The sequence below is a fragment of the Narcine bancroftii genome, chromosome 14, assembly GCF_036971445.1.
Source record: "Narcine bancroftii isolate sNarBan1 chromosome 14, sNarBan1.hap1, whole genome shotgun sequence".
In the NCBI taxonomy this organism is placed as follows: domain Eukaryota; kingdom Metazoa; phylum Chordata; class Chondrichthyes; order Torpediniformes; family Narcinidae; genus Narcine; species Narcine bancroftii.
The window spans coordinates 29,806,059-29,832,020 of record NC_091482.1 but is presented as its reverse complement, the minus strand read 5'-3'; the positions used below and the strand labels follow the sequence as shown (position 1 = coordinate 29,832,020).

General features: G+C 37.7%; 1 protein-coding gene across 1 annotated transcript in view; it reads right to left on the bottom strand.

Moving 5' to 3' along the window:
- Positions 1–25,962, bottom strand: part of tmem132e (transmembrane protein 132E) — a 670,647-nt gene that overhangs the window by 54,394 nt on the left and 590,291 nt on the right. The window contains exon 7 of the mRNA XM_069911026.1: positions 10,257–10,533. Coding sequence (XP_069767127.1) covers positions 10,257–10,533 — 277 coding nt within the window. The remainder of the gene's footprint in view (positions 1–10,256; positions 10,534–25,962) is intronic.

The following is a 25,962-nucleotide window of genomic DNA, read 5'->3' as shown; positions in this document are numbered from 1 at the left end:
TCATTATGGTGGGTGGCAGAGCTGGTGTAGCAGTTAGTGTAAAGCCTTTACAGTGCCAGTAGTGGGGTCTGGGGTTCGAATCCCACTCTGTCTGTAAGGAGTTTGTATGTTCTCCCTGTATCTGCGTGGGTTTTCTCCGGGAGCTAGGGTGTCCTCCCAATATGTGAAACGTACCGGAAGAGTAGGTTTATTGGGTGTAAATTGGGCAGCATGGACTCGAGGGCTGAAAAGGCCTGTTACCGTACTGTATGACTAAGTTTACATTTAAAATTAAAATTTAAAAATTAAGATTCCTATTTATATTATGTCATTTATAGGTGATTAATGCTGTTGAGATGAAGACAGGTTTCTTATCCCTCTATAGTAGGTGGTGTGGGAACTATGATTTCAAGTTAATGGTTAGCAATACCACAGTGAATAAGGGAAATAAAGATAGGGAACACTTATTCCAAGCCTAGTTGGTATGTGACAGGTTGTTCAGGTTGAGTCTTTCCTTGCAAAAGGTGCAACCCTTTTCAAGATGCTCCCAGCCATTTGAAAAATGGAAGTCTCTTCATTAATGTTGAACTGCAGTGGTTAATGGGGGTAGCAGCAGAGTGGGTGACTTTGTGCTGAATTAAAAAAAATATTTTATTTAAAATCACATAATATTAATTATTTCATATAGATACAAACATCATATGATTAAATACCCCCCAACCTCCCTCAACCACCCCACTAACATCCTCCCTCCTCCTCTACCCACCTACAAAGAAAAGAAGAAGGTATCACCAATAAAAACAACCATAATCAACTTTTTAGCTGCGGAAGCAGAGATGTCCACAGAAGGCGACCAAGAGATTAAATTTTAACACCTAGATTTTTTAAATATGGACTCCACACTTTAACAAAAAAAAAGTATTTATCTTTCAAATTATACATTATCTTTTCTAAAGGAATACAAGCTTTCATTTCAATATCCCACCTATTCATACTTAAAACTGTTACAAGCCCAGAGGACCCCAAAACCCAACAGCAATAGATATTCACCACGACAAATGGTTATTTAAGCAAATGTTGCTTTTAATTATCTTTAAACATGAATCACACTTTATCTTATCACTCCTGACTTAAGTAACCTAACTTAACCCCCTTCTAAGCGCATGTGTATGTAGTGTGTGTGTGTGTAAGTTCAGAAAAGATCTTTGGCTCACAGTTCCATCTCACCTACTTCTTCCAAGTTCACTGGTTGCAGGCAATTCCTATACTGTGCACAGAATTGAACATTTATCAAGTTCACCAAACTTTGGTCCTTGAAAGGTAAATGGTTACTGCTCAGGAAGGTTCTTGTCGGTTTTCAGAGAAAGATACGTTGTTCCAGAACACCCACAACTGATTTACTTCCATCAGCCACTCCAGTGTCTTGCTGACGAAACTTTCCCCCTCAGGGTTCTCCAGATGATAACCTCTTTCTTTCAGGTCACCAGAGTGCCTTTTTTGTTTCTCTTATTCCAAGTGAAACATTAGATAGCCAGACCTCTCCTCTTGCATGAACCACAAGGGCTTTGACCAAGCTGAATTAAGCACTCACAACCCATCTTCCAGATGGGGTTTTCCACAAGCTTGCCAGCTTGTTCTGTTCCTGTCCCAGTTGCTGCTCCTGACTTTAACACTGACCAATCTCTCTCCCTCTCTCTCAGAGAGAAAGCCTGTTTGACTCTCTCTGCTTGCAAAACCACCTCTTAGAATAGCAAGTTCCCCTCCAGACTGTCTGTAGCTCCAACAAGTTCTTTCATCTGTTGCCTTTTTGTAAAGAACAATCCATTAGTGGTCTCTTTGGGCACTCTTCAAAGCTTTTGCATAGGATCTGAGGCCCTGACATGTCTAGCATTAGCAGAGCTCCAGTGTTTTAAATAAGATCTGTTTTAAAGTGTTTGTATGTGATGTACACAAAGAAACCTGCCCAATTTATCTCCCCAAAACACATCTATATACTGTCACAAAACCAAATCTAATTTCCATGTGATAGCTAAACATTTTTTTAGAAACAGCCAAAACCAAACGTAAAAATTCAGTTTGATACATAGTCAATCTCAACCCTAAGGCTATCAACTTAATATCCCCTAATAAAAATAACAATGGATCAAATGCTAAATTCACCTTTAATACCTGCTCTAAAAATAATTTAATATGTAACCAAAATTTTTTTAACCTTAAAACAAGTCCAAGTCGAATGAAAAAAGTACCTATTTCTTGTCCATACCTAAAACATAAATGTGAAGAACTAAATTCATTTTTTTTTGTTTTTTGAGGAGTTAAATACACTTGATGTAAAAAATTATATTGTACCAACCTATATCATATATTGATGACCTTAGTCATACTATGTTTGCACATGTTTCTCCAAACACTTTCATCTACCTTTCTTTTCAAGTCCAATTCCCATTTCACTCTTGATTTATGAAGATTCAGTTTAGGCATTTTATTTTGTAATAACTTATACATCTCAGAAGTAAATTTACTTGAATCTTCCTTATTAAGTATTAATTCTAAAGGAGATTGCCTAGGAAATTTCAAACTATGACTTAATATCTCCAACAATTTATTTTTCATTTGATACAAAGATAAAAAAATCTCCCTACTTCAAAACAATCTTCAACTTTTTTAATCCCATATTTTCAAAAACTGATTATCTACAGTAAAGGGAGAAAGTTTATTCTGATATAAAGGCATTTTCACTGAAATCTTTCCTTTCCCACCTATCTGATAATCGATTTTATTCCATAATTTAATTAAATGTTTCAAAATTGGTGGGTCCAATTAACAATTTTGAATTCCATTTATAAATAAATTCAGCTATAAACTTCTCATCAATTTTATCCAACTCTATTTTAGCCCAAATAGATTTACTCATATCAAACATTGCATTAATAAATTTCAATGGCGCAGCTTTATAATAATTCTGAAAATGAGGAAGATGTAAACCACCCAATTCAAATTTCCAAGTCAATTTCTCCAAAGACACCCTATTCATTTTCCCTTTTCATAAATATTTTCTTACAACTAAATTAAGATCCTTGAAGACACACATAAATCATTCCATCTACTTAAATCTTCTTTAATTTTATTAAATAATGGAATGTAATTTAACCTATATAAATTTCTATTAATTCTAATACCTAAGTAATTAATTGGATTATTTGTCCATATAAATTGAACTACATCCTTAAAACAATCATAATTTCCTTCTACTAATAGCATAACTTCACTTTTATCCTTATTAATTTTATAACCTGTTGCTCCATAATCTTTTAATTTTTTATATAATAAAGCTAAAGAGTTCTCCTGATCTGTTATATAAATTAATACATTATCTGCAAATAGACTAACTTTATATTCATTTTTATTCATTTTAATCCTCTTGATATCAATATCTTGTCTTATTAATTGTGCCAGTGGTTCAATGCAGGAGATAAAGGACAGCACTGCCTAGCCGACCGTGTCAATGGAAAAGATGGATAAAGTTGTCCATTGGTTACTACTTTAGCCATAGGGTTTCTATATAAAGCTCTAATCCAATTAACATATTTTGACCCAAATGGAAATTTTTGTAAAACTTTAAACAAATAATTCCATTCCAATCTATGAAAAGCCTTTTCTGCATCTAACGACAAAACTAATGCTGGATCCAATTGTCTTTGAGAACTATGTATTAAACTAATTAATTTTGTTACATTATCAGGAGAATATTTATTCTTAATAAATCCAGACTGATCGAAATGGACCAACTCAGGTAAATATTCATTTATTCTATTTGCCAAATCTTTAGCCACAATTTTATAATCAACATTTAATAGTGATATAGGTCTATAAGATTCCAGCTTTAATAAATCTTTACCTTTCTTACTGTTGTTACCCAGGTAAGAAGCAAGTTTCATTTGCTTGTTTTAATACTTCCATTATTAAAGGCATCAATAAATCTTTAATTTTTTTAAATTAAATTCAGATGTAAATCCATCCTCTCCAGGAGATTTCCCATTTTGCATAGAATTTAAAGCTTTAATAACTTTTTTCAACGTAAACAGGGAATCTAAATCTTTCAGAGCTTGGCAATTTGAAGATGGTAATTGGAGCTTATGCAAAAAATCTTGTTTTCCAATTCTAACTTTTTTTTCCCCTGATGGGGTTTTGTACATTTTTTTCCAAATTCATAATTTATTTCTCTAATTTAATAATTCTCTTAAGATAATTTTTCTTAACCTTAGTCAAAAAACATTATCTGGCCTCTCAAATATGCCTCTAATGCATCCCATATAACAAATTTATTATCAACTGAATTAGCATTTATATCTAAATATATCTGTATTTGATTTTGTATAAAGTGACAAAACTCTACATTTCTTAACAATGATGAATGAAACCTCAATCTATAAACTGTTTCAATTCTATCAGAATTTAGACATGACATCACCATTGGTGAATGATCTGATACAATTCTAGGTTTATATTGTACATACTCAACCTTTTCTTGCAAATGAGCCAAAATTAAGAAAAAGTCAATTCGAGAATAAGAATCAAACCGATAAGAATAAAATGAATAATACCTCTTTCTAATATTCAATTTTATACAAATATCTACCATGTTTAATTCCATCAATATCAATGATTTTTTAGCCATCTTTGTCTTAACCAAAGATTTTGTAGACCTATCTAAAATTGAATCCAAACAACAATTAAAATCTTCACCAATTATTACATTTCCATCAATTTGTGACAAATTAAGAAAAACATCTGAAATAAATTTTTCATCATCCATATTAGGAGCGTAAATATTCATAAAACCCCAAGGTTCTGAATAAATTTGACAATTCACTAATATAAATCTACCAAAAGGATCAACAACTGTTGACTGCAGTTTAAACGGTAATTTTTAAATTAATTAATATAGCTACACCTCGATAACTTTTAGAACTAAAAGACGAAGCTATAATCTGTCCAACCCATTCCCTTTTCAACTTTTGATATTCTTTCTGTCAAATGAAGTTCCTGTAAAAAAGCAATATCCACTATTAATTTTTTAATACGAGTCAAAACTCTCTTCCTTTTAATTGGGTTATTGAGCCCGTTCACATTTAGCGTTACATAATTCAAATCTTGTTTTGCAATATTTTAATAAAAAAAAAAAATCTCCAATCCACTCCAGGACATCCTAGTTCCACAGCCAAATTTCAAAACATAGGATCTCCAATACAGAAATCAAGAAACCCCAAATTAATAATAAAAAAGAAAAAAAAAATTCAAAAGTGTTGATTAGGTCAGCGCTAACTCCTTTAATAACGAGAAGTGGCCCTCGCCACTGGTGGCATGTGGCCTCAGAAGAGGAAAGTGGTAAAAAAAGAGAATCTGCGCCCCTCCCAACAGAATATCAAAAGTAAACATTAATCAGTCAAGTATAGTAAGCGTCTCTGTTAACTTGATCATCATCAATTTCAACTTGAACTTCAGTTGGCTGCTCCCCAGATGAAATCTCTCCTTTCAATTTTTCTTGATACCCCTCATGTTGAGATACAGATCCATTCTGTTTAATATTAGACAATGAATTAGCGAATTCCAGAGCTTCAAATTCATTAGCAAAAAACTGAGATTGTTATTGTCCATAAAATACTTTAAGGACTTCTGGATAATAAAAAGCAAATTCATATCCCTTGTTCCACAAAGTTGACTTAGCTGGATTAAATTCTTTTCTTCTTTTGACAATTTTGTTGCTCAAATCAGAATAAAAAATACTCTATTATTCTGGATTAACAAAGGACCTTGTTGTTCCCTTGCTTTTTGAACTGCCATTCTTAGAATAATTTCCCTATCTTGATAATGTAGGCACTTAATCAAGACAGATCGTGGAGGTTGCCCCGGATATGGTTTTTTTCCTTAGGGCTCTATCGAGCTCCAAACCATTTGGAAAATTCTCTGGTCCCAATATTTCAGGCAGCCAATTTTGAAAAAAATTCACTGGGTTGTTACCTTCAAAATCTTCAGGCAAACCAACAATTTTCACATTATCTCTTCTACTCTGATTCTCCAGCATATCGACTGTTTGCTATAGACCTGAACTTCTCACGCTGTAAAGGAATCTTCTATCTTGTTAACTGTATCTTTACAATACAATGTTCCACTTCCATATGACAATCATGGAAATTTTCAAATTTCTGAACTTTAATTTTATCAACAGATTTATTACATTTTATCACATCTGTTTTCAATACAATTCTTTAATGGCTCTCAATTGATTTGTAGAATTAGCTTTAACTTCAGCAAAATTAGCATCCATTTTCTGACTAATTGAATCCATTTTTTCCAATTTCTGTGGGCAAGAGATGTTGGGGTAACATAATATGTACCATTTTACCTTGAATATATTGGTCACCTGCTTCTTCTTCTTCTGTTTCTTCTCCTTGTGACTGTTGTAGAAAACTCTCTTCCTCTCCTTCTTCCTCTTCTGTTGATGTAGTTAAAGGCTGAAACTGCAAACGGGCATTCAGTTTAGCCCTTGTGTAACCTGCAATTGATCAAAGTTTTGATCACTTCCATCACGCGCTTGCGCGAAGTTTCACAAATGCGCACAGGCTCTGCAGTAGTCTCTGTAGTTTTCTCTGTGTCTCAGCGCCACCCTCCGCAGCTCCCCGATAGGGCAGTGCTGGAGCCTGGATTCTCACCCGGGAAGTCTTCGTCGATCATGGCTGGAGAGGAACTAGAATCGGAGGCTGAGTTTTCAAGATAGGCCCTGGTTTTTCCAACAGAGTTATTTCAATTGTAGTTGATTTTTTTGTAGTTTGAGATTTAGATTTCTTTGTAGCTATCTTCTGAGACCTCTAAGAAGTTTGTTTAAAAGCAATTAAATTAAAAAAAAGTTTAAAAAAATTAGGTATTAATTAATTCTGCCAGGAGAGGTGTTTTCCATGTCTTCCTCCTACAGCATCATGCTATGCCCCTGACTTGAATTGCTTAATGCAACATTGATATGTTCTGCAAATTCACTGTCTGTCCCATGTTTCAATGGTGATTTGTCAGGTCTCACTGCCAGAAGGGTAATAGTAATGGCAATGAATTTCAGGCAGAAATAATGAGGTATATGACATATTTGCAAGGTACTTCTGTTCCGTGATGGTAACTTACCATTTAAAATTACAAGTTCAAATGATGAAAATGCACATTTAGGAATGAACCGCCTCTCTACTTGTAGCCTGAACTCAGGAATTTGGGGTCTCATGTAAATATCAAGGGCATATGGAGTTTACTAACAGTACTTCAAACCACGTTCTCTCTTTGTAACTCCCAGCTATTTTCTTCTTTCTCTTCTAACTCCTCCTCATCTTCCTTCTGCCATGCAGGTCAAATCCTGTAAAACTTTATATATCGCCGTGATCTTAATCTCAAATCTCAACATGCTTTTTGCAAGAATTTGCTGGTGAATTTCCTTTACCCCAACCTAAAAGCATTGCTGATGAATCAAATTAGAATGGTTCAATTACAAAGCTATTGATAATGATGCTAAATCCACTGCAAGCAATCCCTTGCTTCCTTAAAGTAATTTTCTGCCAATCTGGAGATTCCATTACTTTGAAATAAAATCATATTTTGAACAACTATGTGAGTTGGTTGAATAATGAGCTTTCTTTCTACTATATGGTCTTCCAGCCTTTAGATTGTCTGCAAAAATAAGCGAGCATTTCCTGAACCATACTAAACTTGAGTTTTTTTCCCCATTTTGCTTGCCTGATATCATTACCACTCTATTGACTTGATAAGTAGTGCCAGTAAAACAAATGCCATGATAGAAGAGCAGAAATTCAGAGAGACAAAATCTCTGATTTAACATTCTAGAAGCTAAATGCATCCATGTAGCCACTCCAACTAAGTGACAAAGCAGATGGCTATTATTGTGAGAGTTATCTGTTATTTAAGCTTTCAGAAAAAAAATTCTCACGAGTACCCTTTCTGTCAATTACATTGCAAACAAAATTGATTGTGCTGACATAGGAATCAAAGCAAGTTCCTCAAATAATTCTTAATGAATACTTCTAACTGTAAGAATCCTTAATAGGACCAAATACCTTAAAAAATAAACCTCTTTGTTTCCTGACTGATTTCCATTATGATAATAAAATAGATGAAGGATAATATAAACTTGCCATATACTTGTTCCTAAATCATTGCAAGGATATCCATATTTGAGGTCTATGTTGATAAAAGCTCCACACTGATCATGTTTGGCTTCACAGTTAGTTTCCTGAAAGCTTCTCTGCAGACTAGATGCAAGTTCTCCATTGGGTATTTCAATGGAATTTAAAGACCGACGTATTAGTCTCTCATAGTGAGCCCTTATCAAGCAAAGGTTATGTGCATAGTTCCTTAACTGTAGTCTGGCAAATCACCATCCTGAAAGCAAAGGACACAGAACTGTTCTTTCTTTTCTTTGTCTTGGCTTCATGGACGAAGATTTATGGAGGGGTAATGTCCACGTCAGCTGCAGGCTCGTTTGTGGCTGACAAGTCCGATGCGGGACAGGCAGACACGGTTGCAGCGGTTGCAAGGGAAAATTGGTTGGTTGGGGTTGGGTGTTGGGTTTTTCCTCCTTTGTCTTTTGACAGTGAGGTGGGCTCTGCGGTCTTCTTCAAAGGAGGTTGCTGCCCGCCGAACTGTGAGGCGCCAAGATGCATGGTTTGAGGCGAGATCAGCCCACTGGCAGTGGTCAATGTGGCAGGCACCAAGAGATTTATTTAGGCAGTCCTTGTACCTCTTCTTTGGTGCACCTCTGTCTCGGTGGCCAGTGGAGAGCTTGCCATATAACACGATCTTGGGAAGGCGATGGACCTCCATTCTGGAGACGTGACCTACCCAGCGCAGTTGGATCTTCAGCGGCGTGGATTCGATGCTGTTGGCCTCTGCCATCTTGAATACTTCGATGTTGGAGATGAAGTCGCTCCAATGAATGTTGAGGATGGAGCGGAGACAATGCTGGTGGAAGCGTTCTAGGAGCCGTAGGTGATGCTGGTAGAGGACCCATGATTCGGAGCCGCACAGGAGTGTGGGTATAACAACGACTCTGTATATGCTAATCTTTGTGAGGTTTTTCAGTTGGTTGTTTTTCCAGACTCTTTTGTGTAGTCTTCCAAAGGCGCTATTTGCCTTGGCGAGTCTGTTGTCTATCTCGTTGTCGATCCTTGCAGCCGATGAAACGGTGCAGCCGAGATTATACAAATGTATTCATTTGAATACAATAGTGTATCCATGCAGGTTGCCTATAATGATCAATATCCTTTGCCATCTTCATTGCACCATGTTTTTCATCCTTCAATTTCTCACCATATCACTCTGATAGCCTCAGTCAAGCATTCATCTATGTAGTTGGCTTGGATGCCACTGATGATACAGTGGTATGAAACCCTGTCTGGTGAGTAAAAGAAAGTACCTTCATTGTTGATAAACAAAAGCATTTTGAGGAAAAATTAGAGTTCTCTACAGAAGGTTGTGTGGCTTTCTGTATCGCAGCATTCTACTGGAGTTCGAAGATCTTGGGCCTATGCCACCCATCCTGCCAAGATTCAGCCCTTGGAGCAAACTGCACCTGAAACACTGAATCAATCAGACTGCTTATGAATGAATGAGTCTTGTTAACTTCCTGCAAATACCTGAAATTAAAGGTTATTTTCATGAGATTATCAGTTGCGACATTCATGACGTGACACCTCTAAGGAGCTCAGGTATACTGTCCATCTTATTTATAATCTATCATTTCACCAAGTGCTCTACAAAATCAAGTTTATTGATTTCTGAATTGTTGAATTTTAGTGACTCAAATGGCCATAACATGGGACTGCCTGTATTATAACACTGCATACAATATATTATAACCAAGTGCATAATATATGAGACAAATTTATTAAGCATCAACTATGGAAAGCTCATCATTTCTTGCTGACCTGATATATGAAAGGAACAATGATGCAAATATAAATACAAATAACTTCCTAAATATCAAAAATACTCAAGGTTTGAGCTACTTCATAATGTTGATCAAGATTATAAAATGAAAAAGCGTGCATGACACGACAATATGAAATTCTAACTAATGACTCATATCAACAAATTATAAATATTCTGCATATGTTTCTACTTGTAAAACAACAAAACTCAATCGACTGAATAATTCATCTTTAGCCTTCATCGCTATACTTTCTCAGAAAGTAAACAGATGAATTTTATAGCAAATATCTAACCTTGAACATTGTCATTCCAGGCTCAAGTCCACCAAGTCTATTGCCTTCCATAATCTGTGCGATTCTTGTGTCTGCCACTCTCATGAAGTCACTGACAAGATCAGTGATATCCACTGACCACTCCGATCCTAACATAGTGATCACCTGATCTGTGCCCTCTGAGGAGGTTGTGTGGAATTGTGTGAACACTCGTACTATTGCATGCTGGTACTGCAGAGTACAGCCTCGTGCTTTGCTTCGTTCTTCTTCATCTTCATCTTCACTGTCACGGGTGGATCTGAGAAGTGGAGCAGATGTAGAACAAAGCAACAATTAATTCTATAATATACCCTTTAAATGTAATTTAAAAATATTTTCATCATTGTATAAAAGATCTCACAATCATATCACCCACTCCATGACAATTAAATCTTTAGCAAAGATTCAAAAGATGGGATATTTTCTATGATGGAAAATATTGGAAGTTTGAATAAAAAAAAGGAAAAGATCGAATCTGGCACTCTGTTAAGTTTGCACATTTTCCTGTGTCCACATGGGTTTACTCCGAGCACTCCCATTTCCTCCCACAGTTCAAAACATACCGAGCATGTACGTCAATTGGGCGGGATGGGCTTGTGGGCCAAAGGGGTCTGTTACCATTATGCATGACTAAATTTAAAATTTTAGAAGCATAATCAGATCAAATGGCATTTGGCAAAAGATCTTCTTTCAAGATTCCTGACTAAATCATTCTGAGGAGGTTGTTTGGAGCTGGATAAAACTATTTCTGAAGTGATTTGTGATATTATTTACTCTGTTCCAATTTGAGGCCTATCTTCAAAGGCAGCTTCCCATGAACAGTGCTGAGGAACATGTTAACAATCAATTAAAAATCACATGGGACTGAGATCTATGTGAAGCATCAGATATAACACACACACATACACACACTCACTCACATTACCAACTCCACAGAACAAAGGGGGAAATCTATTCTACCTTTTTCCAGTTTTCTCTGCTTTATTACAAATATCTAATAGCATTTGATTAAATACATTATTTACATACCTAACTAAGCATTTTATAAATGTAAAGGGATGGATAGCTGATTAATGGCTCTTGGGTTTATCTCTGATACTAACCCAATCACTCCGTTCACTGTCTCTGGGCAAGAACAATAATCTTGTATTCTATGATCTTGTGTATCCAGCTCTAACTGCCTCAATGATGAAAACGGAGTCCCAGCTAGTCAGTTTTATCCATGAGACCACATAAATGGAATGAGGTCAAGTTCCACAATGCCTTGTCAGTTCTCCACTTTGTGTGACCATGTACATAGCACCTGTATATTTCTATTTGTCTAACTTTTGCAGTGCTAGTTTTGATTTGGCCACTTTTAACAAGCGGCACATCAAACAATTCTGTAAAAGACATGAACATTTTAATTATGTTTTCTCTTCCTACTGATTCTGCCAGACCAATTGAGTGTTCCCCAACATCTTTTATTTTATTTCTTGTATCAAATGCCCAGTAAATGATTAAGACTTCCCCTAATTGAGTTTGTTGTCATAGAATTATACACCTTGGTACAATTTCAGGATATCAGTTTATCTCAATATTTTATTACTTCCTCATGGTAAAATTCCATACCCTTTATTTATATAAAATCCATAGGGGTGAATGCAATTCACATCCTTCTTTTCACACTACAGAACTTTGAATTCATTTACTGGGATTCCCCAAGTAATTGGTGTCGCTACTTTAATGTTAATCCTTAGAGCACAGTCTATGCAGCTCTTAATCAGGTAAAATTTACCATATAAAAACAAACCAACCAACTTAATTTCTCAGTTAAAAATAACTAACCAATAGTTGCTTTGATGGAAAAGTTACTTCATTAGGCAGAAGTATATGAGAGAAAATAGGCACGCGAGGAGAGTGAGAGATACTTCGGTGGTGGAATTGTATATAGCACAGAAATGGCTTTTTCAGCTGAGTGAGTCCTTTCAGACTCTTTTGTACATCTACATTAATCAAATTTGCCTGCATTAGGACCTGTTTTGTACTTTTAAATGTCAAAATGCCTCTTAAACTACAATTGTATCTGATTCTACCACCTCCTCTGGCAGCATTCCAAATATTAGCCACTCCTTGAGTGAATAACTTGTTCCTCAGATCCCTTTTCTATCACTACCTCTTATCTTGAAACTATATGCTCTTGTTCATGACAACCCAACCAAGGGAAAAAATAGATTTCAACTATCTACTCCACTCATAAACATATACTTCTATCAGGTCAGCTTCCTTTACTCCAGGGAAAACAATTCAGCCTCTCCCATCTCTCTCTATAACTAAAGTCTTTCAATCTGATTAACACCCAGATTGTGCTAGTAAGGGTCTGGTGACTCTCACTAGCACAATCGGCTCCTTCCTGTATTGTGGTAGCTAGAACTGCACACAAGATTGTGAGGGATAATTAAGAAGCTAACACTAGACAAAGAAGATTTTGCTTCCTGAACACTTTTGGGTGTATTTTACGGATTTTGGGCTACTGATCTCAAAAATTACCTTAGAAATTACCTATCACATGCCATTTTTTAGATATTACCTATTTTTATGATTTCCTGTCATATTTTAAGACTACTTTAAAACCATGAAATGCAATATGTCATTGAAAATGTAGTTTATGCATTCAGTTTTGGACTTCTTCCCTGCCGATCTTGGTTCAATCAGTGATGAACATGGTGAAACGAAAATCAGTGGAAATTTTTTTTAGGTCAGTTGAACTCGTGCAATGTGTCAGCATCATTTTGCGATTAAACATGCTAAATTCAATAAAAGTTAATTTAATTTTTCTCCAACATGATGCAGCAAATCTGAAATTATCTTTGTGTTCAGCTTGAAGTTGTCTATCAAAATCCCCACTTTTTTTTTGGAAGTAGACCTTTTGAAAAAAATTTTTTGTCCAGTGTTATTAGCAGTAGGGAGAGGAGAGGAGAGGAGAGGAGAGGAGAGGAGAAGGACAGAAAAGAAAAGAGTCCGGGGCAGGTAAGAAAACTTTTTTAAAAGTCTCTTACCAGGGTCTGCGGGGAGGAGTCGGTGTCGGAGGCGGCCATTGGTCGAGCCAGCGTACAGGAGAGTGTGACGGGAAGGTAAGGTCTTTTTAAAGACTCTTACTGGGGACAGAGCTTAGCAGTAGGGAGAGGAGAGGAGAGGAGAGGAGAGGAGAGGAGAGGAGAGAAGGACAGAAAAGAAAAGAGTCCGGGGCAGGTAAGAAAACTTTTTAAAAAGTCTCTTACCAGGGTCTGCGGGGAGGAGTCGGCGTCGGAGGCGGCCATTGGTCGAGCCAGTGTACAGGAGAGTGTGAAGGGGTTAATTGGTAAAAGGCCAATAAATAAGAGGGACAGCGAGTGGCCCAGCGAGTGAGTGGCCCAGCGAGTGAGTGGCCCAGTGAAGGAGTGGGACTTCCAGGCTTTGGCTCATCAGGCTTCGGCGAAAGCAGGCGGAGAGAAAGCTAAGATAGTCTTCATTACTTCTTCATTGGGGTAAGGGATGAGTGTTAAGGCTGTGTGTTGTCGGGAGTGCCGGATGTGGGAGGTCCTGGAGTCTTCCAGACTCCCGGATGTCCATATCTGCACTAGGTGTGTCGAGCTGCAGATTGTCAGGGACCGTGTTAGGGAACTAGAGCTGCAGCTCGATGACCTCAGGCTGGTTAGGGAAACAGAGGTAGTCATAGACAGGAGTTACAGCCAGGTGGTCACGCCAGGGCCACGGGAGGATGATAGGTGGGTAACTGTTAGGACAAAAGAACGTAAGGTGCCAGAGACGAGCCCTGTGAATGTAACCCTCAGCAATAAGTACGCCTCTTTGAGCACTGTTGAGGGGGACATCAAGGTTGGGGGGAGTGACAGTGGCTGTGCCTCCGGCACGAGGTCGGCCCCTGTAGCTCAGAAAGAGAGGGAAAGGAAGAGGAGGGCAATTGTGGTAGGAGACTCCATAGTTAAGAGGACGGATAGGGGATTCTGCGGACGCAGCAAGGAGAACCGGATGGTGGTTTGCCTCCCTGGTGCCAGGGTCCGAGATGTTGCTGCTCGTGTCCCAGATATCCTAAAGTGGGAGGGACAGGAGCCAGAGGTCGTGGTACATGTAGGTACCAATGACATAGGGAGAATTAGAGAAGAGGTCCTAAAAAGTGAGTACAGGCAGTTAGGTAGGGAGTTAAAAAGAAGGACCGCAAAGGGGGTAATCTCTGGATTACTCCCTGTGCCACGTGACAGTGTGAATAGAAATAGAATGAGGTGGAGGATTAACACGTGGCTGAAGGGGTGGAGTAAGGGGCAGGGTTTTAAGTTTCTGGATAACTGGGACCTTTTTTGGGGGAGATGTGACCTGTACAGTAAGGACGGGTTACACTTAAATCCCAGGGGGACCAGAATCCTGGCAGAGGTATTTGCTAGGGCTACTCAGGATCCTTTAAACTAGAATGGTTGGGGGGAGGGAACAAAATAGTACAGAGCAGTAAGGAGAAGGTTAGAATGCAAACAATGAAAGTTTGTAGTAAGTATTTGAATATGGATGGGCAGGTGATAGAGAAGGGAAATGCTCTGGAAGAAGATGAAGGGCAATTGTCAGGAAAAGTAAATAATGTTGTTCTTAAAGATGAGGGAAAACAGGGATTAAAAAATGGGAAATCCCTGAAATTCATATATTTTAATGCCAGGAGTATTGTAAAAAAGGTGGATGAGCTGAAGGTGTGGATTGATACTTGGAAGTATGATGTGGTAGCGATTAGTGAGACATGGTTGCAGGAGGGATGTGATTGGCAACTGAATATCCCTGGGTTTCGTTGTTTTAGGTGTGATAGAGTCGGAGGGGCAAGAGGAGGTGGGGTTGCATTGCTTGTCAGGGAAAATATTACAGCGGTGCCTAGGAAGGATAGATTAGAGGGCACATCCACGGAGGCTATTTGGGTGGAACTGAGGAGTAGGAAAGGAGAGGTTACACTTGTAGGGGTGTATTATAGACCACCCGGAGGGGACCGAGACCTAGAGGAGCAAATCTGTAGGGAGATAGTAGATATTTGTGATAAGCACAGGGTTGTAATTATGGGAGATTTTAATTTTCCACATATAGATTGGGAAACACATTCTGTGAAAGGAATGGATGGGTTAGAGTTTGTGAAATGTGTGCAAGATAGTTTTTTACAACAATATGTAGAGGTGCCGACCAGAGAAGGAGCAGTGTTAGATCTACTGTTGGCAAATGGGATGGGTCAAGTGACGGAGGTTAGTGTTGGCGAGCACTTCGGGTCCAGTGATCATAATGCCATCAGCTTCAATGTCATTATGGAAAGAGAGAAATCAGGGCCAAGGATTGAGGTTTTTGATTGGGGAAAAGCTAGATTTGAGGAGATGTGAAAGGACTTGCAGGGTGTGCATTGGGACAATTTGTTTTATGGGCAGGATGTAGTAGAGAGATGGAAGTCTTTTAAAGATCAGATTTTGAGAGTGCAAAAGCTTTATGTTCCTGTTAGGTTAAAAGGAGGGGCAAAAGGTTTGAGAGAGCCGTGGTTTTCAAGGAATATTGGAAACTTGGTTCGAAGAAAAAGGGAGGCGTACATTAGATATAAGAAGCATGGAGTTAAGGAGATGTTTGAAAGATACATTGAATGTAAGAGGAATCTTAAGAGAGGAATTAGGAAAGCTAAAAGAAGGTACGAGAAAACTATGGCAAGCAGGGTGAAAACTAATGCAAAAGAGTTCTACAAATATGTTAATGGTAAGAGGAAAGCTAGAGACAAAATTGGTCCCTTAGAAAATCAGAGTGGAAAACTGTGTGTGGAACCTAGAGAAATGGGGGAGATATTGAACAGTTTTTTTTCTTCGGTATTCACTAAGGAGAAGGATATTGGGAGATGTGGGATAAAAAAAGCAAATTGGGTAAATATGGGGAATATAGAGATTACAAAAGGTGTAGTTTTAAGGCTTTTGAAGAATATAAAGGTGGATAAGTCTCCGGGACCAGACGGGATCTTCCCCAGGACATTGAGAGAAGTGAAGGAGGAAATAGCAGAGGCTCTGGCGGTAATTTTTCAAATGTCATTAGATATGGGGATAGTGCCGGAGGATTGGCGCATTGCGCATGTGGTTCCGTTATTTAAAAAGGGTTCAAGGAGGAAGCCTGGCAACTATCGGCCTGTAAGTTTGACGTCTGTGGTAGGTAAATTAATGGAGAAAATTCTTAGAGATAGTACTTATAAACATCTGGATAGACAGGGTCTGATCAGGAGCATTCAACATGGATTTGTGGGAGGAAGGTCATGTTTGACCAATCTGATTGAATTTTTTGAAGAGGTGACTAGGAATGTGGATGAGGGTAGCGCAGTGGATGTTGTCTATATGGACTTCAGTAAGGCCTTCGATAAGGTACCACATGGAAGGTTAGTTAGGAAGGTGCAGTCTTTAGGTATAAATTTTGAGATAGTCAAATGGATTGAACATTGGCTGAAAGGGAGAGGCCAGAGAGTGGTAGTGGATAATTGTCTGTCAGGTTGGAGGCCGGTGACCAGTGGTGTGCCTCAAGGATCAGTATTGGGCCCATTGTTGTTCGTTATATACATTAATGATCTAGATGATGGGGTGGTGAATTGGATTAGTAAATATGCAGACGATACTAAGATAGGTGGAATAGTGGATAATGAAGAAGGTTTTCAAGGATTGCAGAGGGATTTGGGCTGCTTAGAAAAGTGGGCTGAAAAATGGCAGATGGAATTTAATGCTGATAAGTGTGAGGTGCTTCATTTTGGTAAGAAGAATCAGAATAGGACATATGTGGTAAATGGGAGAGCATTGAGGAATACAGAAGAGCAGAAAGATTTAGGAATGACGGTACATCGTTCCCTGAAGGTAGAAACTCACGTGAATAGGGTGGTGAAGAAGGCTTTTAGTCTGCTGGCCTTTATCAATCATTGCATGGAATATAGGAGTTGGGAGGTGATGTTGAGATTGTATAAGACGTTGGTGCGGCCTAATTTGGAGTTCTGTGTGCAGTTCTGGTCGCCTAATTATAGGAAGGATATAAACAGAGTGGAGAGAGTGCAGAGAAGGTTTACCAGAATGTTGCCTGGGTTTAAGCATCTGGAGTATGGGGAGAGATTGGACAGATTGGGTCTTTATTCTTTGGAGCGTAGAAGGTTGAGAGGGGATTTGATAGAAGTATTTAAGATTATGAAAGGGATAGACAGAATGGATGTGGATAGACTATTTCCGTTAAGAGGAGGAAAGTTTAAAACAAGAGGACATGAGTTAAGAATTAAGGGGCAGAGGTTTAGAGGTAACATGAGGGGGAACTTCTTTACTCAGAGAGTGGTAGCTGTGTGGAATGATCTTCCGGGAGAAATAGTGGCGGCGGAGTCAATTGTATTATTTAAGAAAAGGTTGGACAGGTATATGGATGAGAAGAAGATGGAGGGTTATGGGCATTGTGCAGGGAGGTGGGATAAGAAAGGGGTGTTTGGTTCGGTGCGGACTAGAAGGGCCTAATGGCCTGTTTCCGTGCTGTAATTGTTATGTTTATGTTATTTATATGTTATCTGGAGGGATTACTTTTCTTCTCCTTCTCAATAATGTGTTATTAATACATTTACTTCATGAAATTTGCCAGTCTTCTCACCTCCTTTCAGCTGCCAAATATGATTTTTACACAGTAATAAAGAAAAAATTCAATAAAAAATTTGCATACTTACCTCCAGAGTGAACGTTTACACAACACTTTTCCTAAGCATTTTTACTCTGCCTTCCTGTGTGGCACAGTTTGTTGGAGGGTGATTAGACCATTAGCACTGTTTCTTACAGAGTGCCTACAGTCAATTTAGATTATAGCCACTCCACAAAAATGTGTAGGGGACTTGATGGAAAAATTATGGGATAGAGTTTAGCTTCTCAGCGGCTGTGTAAAAGTACCTATGGACTATAAAATGTTAAAAATATAATGGGCTAGAAATAGTTGTACGTAAAAGAAGCATTGCACAGGGAATAGCATGAGTTTATGGAAGCTTAAAGCAGATTGAGTCAGGTGTACAGGTGCAATTCACACCAGGCCAAGTTTTCAGTGATGAATAATGATCTGGAAATTAACGCTATTTCACTCTGGGAATAGGCCAGAGTTAAGTATAAGACCATAAGAGTGAGGGGAAGAAATAGGCTATGTAGCCAATTGAGTTTGCTTCACCATTCAACCATGACCAGATCCATTTTCCCACTCAGCCCCACTGCCTGGCCTTCTCTCCATCACCTTTGATGCACTGGTTAATCAAGCATCTATTATTCTCTGCCTTAAATAAACCAAACTTGGCATCAAGACTGTCTGTGGCAACAAATACCACAGATTCACCAGCTACTGACTAAAGAAATTCCTCAGCATCTCTGTTCTAAGTGGATGCCCTTCAATCCTGAAGTTGTGCTCTCTTGTCCTAGACACTGTCACCAAGGGAAATAACTTTTCTACATCTACTCTGACACTTTTCAACATTTGAAATGTTTCAGTGAGATTCCCCTCTTTCTCCTAAATTCCAATGTGAACAGGCCAAGAGCCATCAAATGTTCATCATATGACAATCCTTTCATTTCTGGAATCATCCTCTCTAATGTCAGCATACCCATTCTTAAATGAGGAGCACAAGTCTACTCATATTACTCCAAGAGAGGTTTCACCAGTGCCATTTAAAACCTCATTTTAAAAGTGAGCTAAATTAAACAGTTTTATGTGTTTAATTTGAGGTAAACACCATTGTTTATAATATTTAAATGATCAATCTGCCAATCTACATCTCATTTGTCAATTAGCTGTCACCCTTCATTTTGTTTCCATAAATGGGTGAATTCAAGCCCCTATTTTTGATATTCTCAATTTTAACTCCATCCCAACTCTCATATTTTTGAAATATATGATTCAGTCCTATATTTCAGCAAACAAACTGACCCAGGAATTTCAAAAATTTATGCTTTTTTTTCTCCCTGTAATTCTAAATGCAGTAGCTTGAAAATGGACAATGTGCAAACGTATCACAATATGCTTTTGAACATCAATTTATTCTTGGAACTTCAATCTCTCTGTGATTGCAATGTTAAGATTTTAAATTAATACTGAGCATATTGCACCATATTAACTATGCAGTGAAGTGTAAATATCAAATTCAATATATTCTGATCTAATTCTTAGCATATAAAAGAATCTGAATTTTAAAAAAGAACATCTTATCATATTCTGAGTGTTATGCAACCAATTGATTACTTTTGAAGTGCAATAATTGTAGTGTCAACAGACATAGCTGAACACAGCTGACAAGTTTGACAAAGCATGGTTCCTCAAGCAGAAACTGAGTAGAACATTCATTTTAAAGATGTTAACTGGGTAAAGAATGGTAAAATAGATTGGAGATACAACTCTGCTACATTTTGAAGAGAATTGTGGAACTTCAATTACAGATTAAATATCCATATATTGACTACCTCAGCATTGCATGAATTTCAACTTTGATTATTTGCTCTTGTCCACACTTGTGTTTTGCAACCAGTCTTTCAACCCAAGAAAAATGAATGCTCTGGACTGAATCAAATTGTTACATTTCTGACCTAAAAATATAAAAAATTTAAGTAAGGAATGAGAATACTCCAAGCATCCATAATGCATAACTCATTTCTCAGAAGTAACTCAGAATGCCGTGTGTCCTGCTAAGTTTTGCCAGCACTTATGTGTATTAAACTACAATAACAGCATCTGCAGACTTTCTTGTTTAACTACATAATCCATTTCTAATTAATCTTGTGATGTCGTGTCACCCCTTAGAAAATCAAAAACACAGGAGGGCACTCTCTCCATTGTTTGCATTAGTTGACAATGATCAACTCAATATAATCTCCCATGGCAGCAGGAAGTTAAAAGAAGATTGGCAAGGCAAGTTTTTTCATACTTTTTTTGCCCAAAATGCAGTCAGGGGTGGTGGTAGAAGCAGACACTATAGTGATGTTTAAGAGACATTTAGACAGGGAGGGGGTAGAGCAAAATGGAACAAGTGAAGGCATATGGTTAAATTATCATCACATCATAGGCTGATGGGTCAGTCTTCTTCTGGGCCAAGCCAATAGTGAAGCTACAATATTCCTGAGCTGTACAAGGCTAGGCTTCCTCTTCTTGTCGACAGTACACTGATGTAATCAAATAGTCAACACATAGGATCAAATAGATTTGTAAGGGTCATAAGACAGTATTTGAAAACAATCTGAAATGGACAGATTGAGAGGAGGGAAAGAATACACTAAGATTCCAGTCAATATGAGTCATGGGAGTAGTCTTTGAAAGCCTCCGACACACACACTTTGTTTGATCTCATAAATTATATTCATGTCTATAAATTCTGCAACAGAGTTCTTTACAGGTTAAGAACCTATTGAAAACAGATTCTTAATGCATGACACCAGGCTCACTATCATTAATGAAATTAATGAGGAGATCAAGAGACCACTCTGGTGAGTGAATCAGAAAATCATACGACAAGAAAACAGAAAAGATCCTAGCAACAATCAAACATCCAGTAACACCAATCCTGCATTAATCCCATTTTATTCTCCCCAAAATGCCATCAACCGCTCCCAGATTCTAACACCCATCTGTATATTAGGGTGATTTACAGTGGCCACTTAGCCTATCCATCCACCTTTTGGGATGTGGGAGGAAACTGCACAACTTGAGGAAACCCATGTGGTCACAGGGGGAACAATGATACTTCACATAACTTGCAAATGAGATCAGGATGGAATCCAGGTTGCTGGAGCTGTGAGATTGGAATTTTATCAGCTATGCCACAGCACTGTTCTTGAATCTTTGAAGTACACATGCAATCACACCAAGCCTGAGGTGCAGAGTTGAGCATAAAGGAAAATAAAAGTAGCACATGCAAAATTAAGTGCAGATAAAAGTTAAGCCAATGTAAAACTGACAGGGCAGGAGCAGAATAGTTCTAATCAAGTAAAAAATGAGCTGCTAACAGAAATCAACATGACAGGCAGAAATTGTGGAAGCTAACGGATGGTCTGTGTTTTGGATTCACAACCAAAGGTGTGAGGTGATATGATGACTATAAAGATCTACAATTTATGAAATCAATTAAGAAATAAAGGTGATGAGTGAAACCAGTTATGGGAAGGATGGTGGTTAGATGGGAACAGTAAGGAGAGGGGATAGGGTTGAGTGTGTGGGTGATGAAACCAGGAGATAGACAGGAAACAAACTGGCTAACAGGGGCCAGGGGGTTCTATTGAAGTTCTTGAATTACTTGCCATCTATGTCGTGAAGTAATTCCCATTGTCCTATTTGGTAGGAATTTTCAGTATTTAGACCCAACAACATTGAAGTAATGCTTCATGAAGTAATGGTTTGTGACTTGCAAAGGGCACTGCCAATTGATGGTGTTCTTAGCCTGAATAGTTATTTACAAAGTTCTTGGATAAAACTACAACATCTAACCTGTAAGAAAGTATTCAAACTAATCAAATTATTAAAAATAGAAAAATTATGTTTTGTTTATATTACTGCCATTGTATAATGGGCTTTGTAGCAGTCTTCAAATACTGCTGGACAAAGTGAAATATCAACCTTGGAAGTTAATTCTGACTCTAAATACTTTCACTTTAGGAATTTCTGAAATCAAGCTTATACAATTTTCTTGTCATTAGCAATAATGTATACAAGTATGAATTAGCAGAGGCTGGATTAAATTCATTTCCATTCTCAATGCAAATCGATCTACTTTCTAGAAAGCTTTGTTTCTTGGTTTATATTCTGTGAGAGTGAAAATTAATTCATGCCATTTAATGAAAGATTTCTCTTTCAAAGATACACTCTTCACTCATTAGCTTTTAGCAATTTAGAGTACAGAATTCAATCTGTGAATTAATTTGTGATTCAGTGCCTCAATGACCTTTAAAATGTTCAACCTGCTTGAAGAAACCCATCTTACACATTTGCTGTTCTGTAGGGACTTTCCCTCAAAATTAGACAAACGGCTTAATTCATAGAGATTAAATTTAGAATTCTGAGCAAGTGCTTTCATTAATATGAATGTTGCAATGTTATTTCCTTAGAAATATGACAGAATTGATTAAATACCATTCTATTACAAGTAACCTATAAATGGAGTTAGCATAAAATGAATAAATTCCTGAAAATAAAGTACCCATAACTCTTTTGGATCTTCCCTTCTAGCAGAGAATGTTTGTTACACCAAGGATATGGAGTGATTTGTCCTGGTACAATACCATCAAAATGTCAACATCTCAGAGGATCTGTCCTGGAGCCTCCATGTTGATGCAACCATTAAGAAGGCTCCCCAGCGATTATACTTTGTGAGGTGTTTGAGAAGATTTGGTATGTCACTGAGGACTCTTCAAAACTTCTACGGGGGTACTGTGGAGAGCATTCTGGCTGGTTGCATCAATGTCTGATATGGAGATGCCAACGATAAGGACAAGATTAAAAAGGGACCAGTCTTCATTCCATAGAGGACATCTACAAGAGGTAGTGTCTTAAGGATTCCCTCCACCTAGGCCATGCCCTCTCTGTTACCATCGGGAAAAAGATACATGAGCCTTAAGACAAGCACTCAGCAGCACAAGGACAATTTCTTCCCCTCTGTCATCAGATTCCTGAATGATCAATAATCCAGACAGGTGGTTTATATAATTTTTTTCACTGTGATGCTACTGTAAAACAACAAATTTTGTGATGTTCATAACAATAAATTCTGTCTCAATAAATAAGCTCACCAGAAACTCCTACAAAGGTTTGACTCAATTTATATTTGTAGCTAAATGGCATTTTATCCATTTGGCCTTATGTGTTATTAAAGTCTGAAACTGCAGAGGAAAGATTTTTTTCCTGTTCATTTTCTGTTTTAGTCTTAATGGTACAGCAAATGTAAACAATCAATCATCACCAGTTTGATGATCTTTCATTGGCCTTCAGAAAGCCTTAGAGTGTTCACAACAGATTCTTAATAGAACAAAAGGGTTGGAAAAAAATAGGAGTGAAATTATCTTTTGTGAAATTTGTTACACTGGATTTGGTGTATACCAATAAATTCAGAAAATGATGCCAGTTATAGTTCACAAATTCATCAAAAGCCAGCACTGGCCTTAAACCTATATAAAGGCCCAATACAAGATGAAGACAACGTTTGCAAAAGACATCACAGCATTTGTGTGGTCAGCTTATTTTGGTAATGCTGGTGTGCATGGCGCCTTATGATCTTATAGGGCAAAGCTCTATTCTTAAAAATCTAAGTTGTTGTAAACTTCTGTAAGTTTTCCTAACACTGCTTCAGTATGACTAGATAACAAATCAAAATGTAGCTTTTGGAATTATTTAGGTAGGTGCCACCAAAAATATTAGTCTCTTAGGAGTTAAAGTCCCATATGTATCCATGACCTCTATTTAGAATATCTCAATGGAAAAGGGATAAAATGGCCATATATTACACCAGGTCTTTAAGTTGAGAGTAGGTTAAGGTATATGTGTTAAGATTGACCATACTTTTGGCACATTAGCATTTAATGAATAGGAACAGGAACCTGGTGCCTACACTGAGGGACTGGCATGAAATAACACATAATTAAGTTTTAGCCTGTACTTCAGTTGTCCTCTTCTTGACTTTGTTAGAATATAGTGAGGTCATTTTCCACTTCTTAATCATGAGAGATATGAATTAAATTCAGTTCTTTATGGGAGATAAGCACTGTTTGAAATGCCATCTTTCTGATGAGTGGTTAATATGAGAATTTATATACACTTTCAGGATCTTCTAGTATGTAGAATTTCCATGCAGTATTTCAAAACTGATTTTCTTTTATAAAGAACCTTATGATATTTCAAATTTGTTATACAGTACATAATACATAAACAAGTTCCACACTGGTTGTTTTAAATTACTATCAACAAATATGCTGATAGCATAAATGATAAGTATAGCAGACAAAATGATAGCAACCAAGTAGTGCATGGCCTATTGGGAAGAATGCAAAGGGCACAATGCTCATGAAACAAACAGAAAATGCTTCGCCAATCAGTCAGCCTCCTCACAATCTTATACAAATATTCCAGATCAATGACCTTTCATTAGAAGTGGTTCTCAACTAATTTTCCCAGTTCTGATGAAAAGTCACAGATCTGAAACTAACCTTTTCCTCTTCCCTTTGAAGCTGTTGCAGCACTTGTAGGCTTTTACTCAATGCATACATGAATGATGAAGGTGGTTATGATTTAGTTAGATCAAATATATTATTAATTCCCAGTCAGAAGTCTAATGAACCTTGTCATTTGTCATAGGCTGCCGAGGTGATATGGTTTCTAGAAAGTCAGAGCAGGAACAGGAACACTGGAAACTCAGGAAGGGTACTTCAGAGAAGTTGGGAACAGTCAAGGAAAAACAAGTGAACTAGAAAATCCAGAGAACATATTATATAGACCCTGAGATTAACCTCTGGGTCAAAAATGGCACTATACCAATGCCTCAGAAATAGTCCATCTCGGTAATAACATTGATGGTGAAGGACTTCATCTAGTTGTGGACAAGGTTACCTGGCACTGAATGCATTGAGCCAGATCAACTTGACACAGTTGAAAGCCTGTTTTGGATTTTTCAACTACTATTGATGTTTTTGGTGCACCTTTCAGGAGCACTGGGTCATTCACACAGGTTGACAATGCAGAACTGGACAAAAAAACAAGTTTGTATTCTTAGAATTGAATCAGTTTCTTGTAAATTAACAGTATGGTTCAAAACGATCCACGATGCTTTAAGGCTGTCCTGCGATGGTATTTCTTATGGTGTGGCTATAGTTTTAGCACACCATATGGTTAACCGAGATAACTCATTTTGTGTTCAGATATCTTTCCATATCACAGCAAAAATGGTCACTAAAAGACAAAGATTTATAGTAATTATAATCAACAGAGAATCTAATTGGATTTAACTTTGTCACTTTCACAGATCACATCTACTGCATGTTATTTTTAGTGAATCCAAGGAACTATCTCAGTAGGCTTAAGCTAGAATACAGAGGTCGGCCTTAGTTAAATAGTACATGCAGAAAGTGAATGCTCTCAGTCATTTTGGATGCGTAAAGATTTTTTTTAATTGTTCCCATGTACTGAGATACAGTGAAAAGCTTTCTTTCTGTTGCCATGTTCCAGCGCTCTTATGCAAAATAAAGAAAAGAGAAAAGAGAGTGACCTCAGAGTCAGTGAGTGGTTAAGAATCATGGTGCCTCCTCCAATATAGTCATCTCTACCGTTTCTGAACACCAAGCTCAAGGTGGTGTATTCAGCTGCCTTCTCTCCATCACACCTCCTCCACCCCGGTCCCATTTCCTGAAGCCGCTATTGCTTGCTGCCTGGTGGGAGACCTAATCTTCATTGGATCTCCCTGAACTCTAGTTCCCGATTAGAACTACTTCTGTTTTTCCAATTTGAAATTGAACTTTGCTACTCATGGTCCTCTAATGGACAATGGAAGAAATGACCTTTGGCCAATCTGCCAAATTACATACAGCTTTGTACCACTGAGACTCCAAACAGGTTGGCGGAAAATATACTTTGGATGATGTAGGCAAGGTAAGGTGATATGAGATGAAACTGAGATAAAAGTTGCTTGTTTCTTATTTTGCAATCTGAA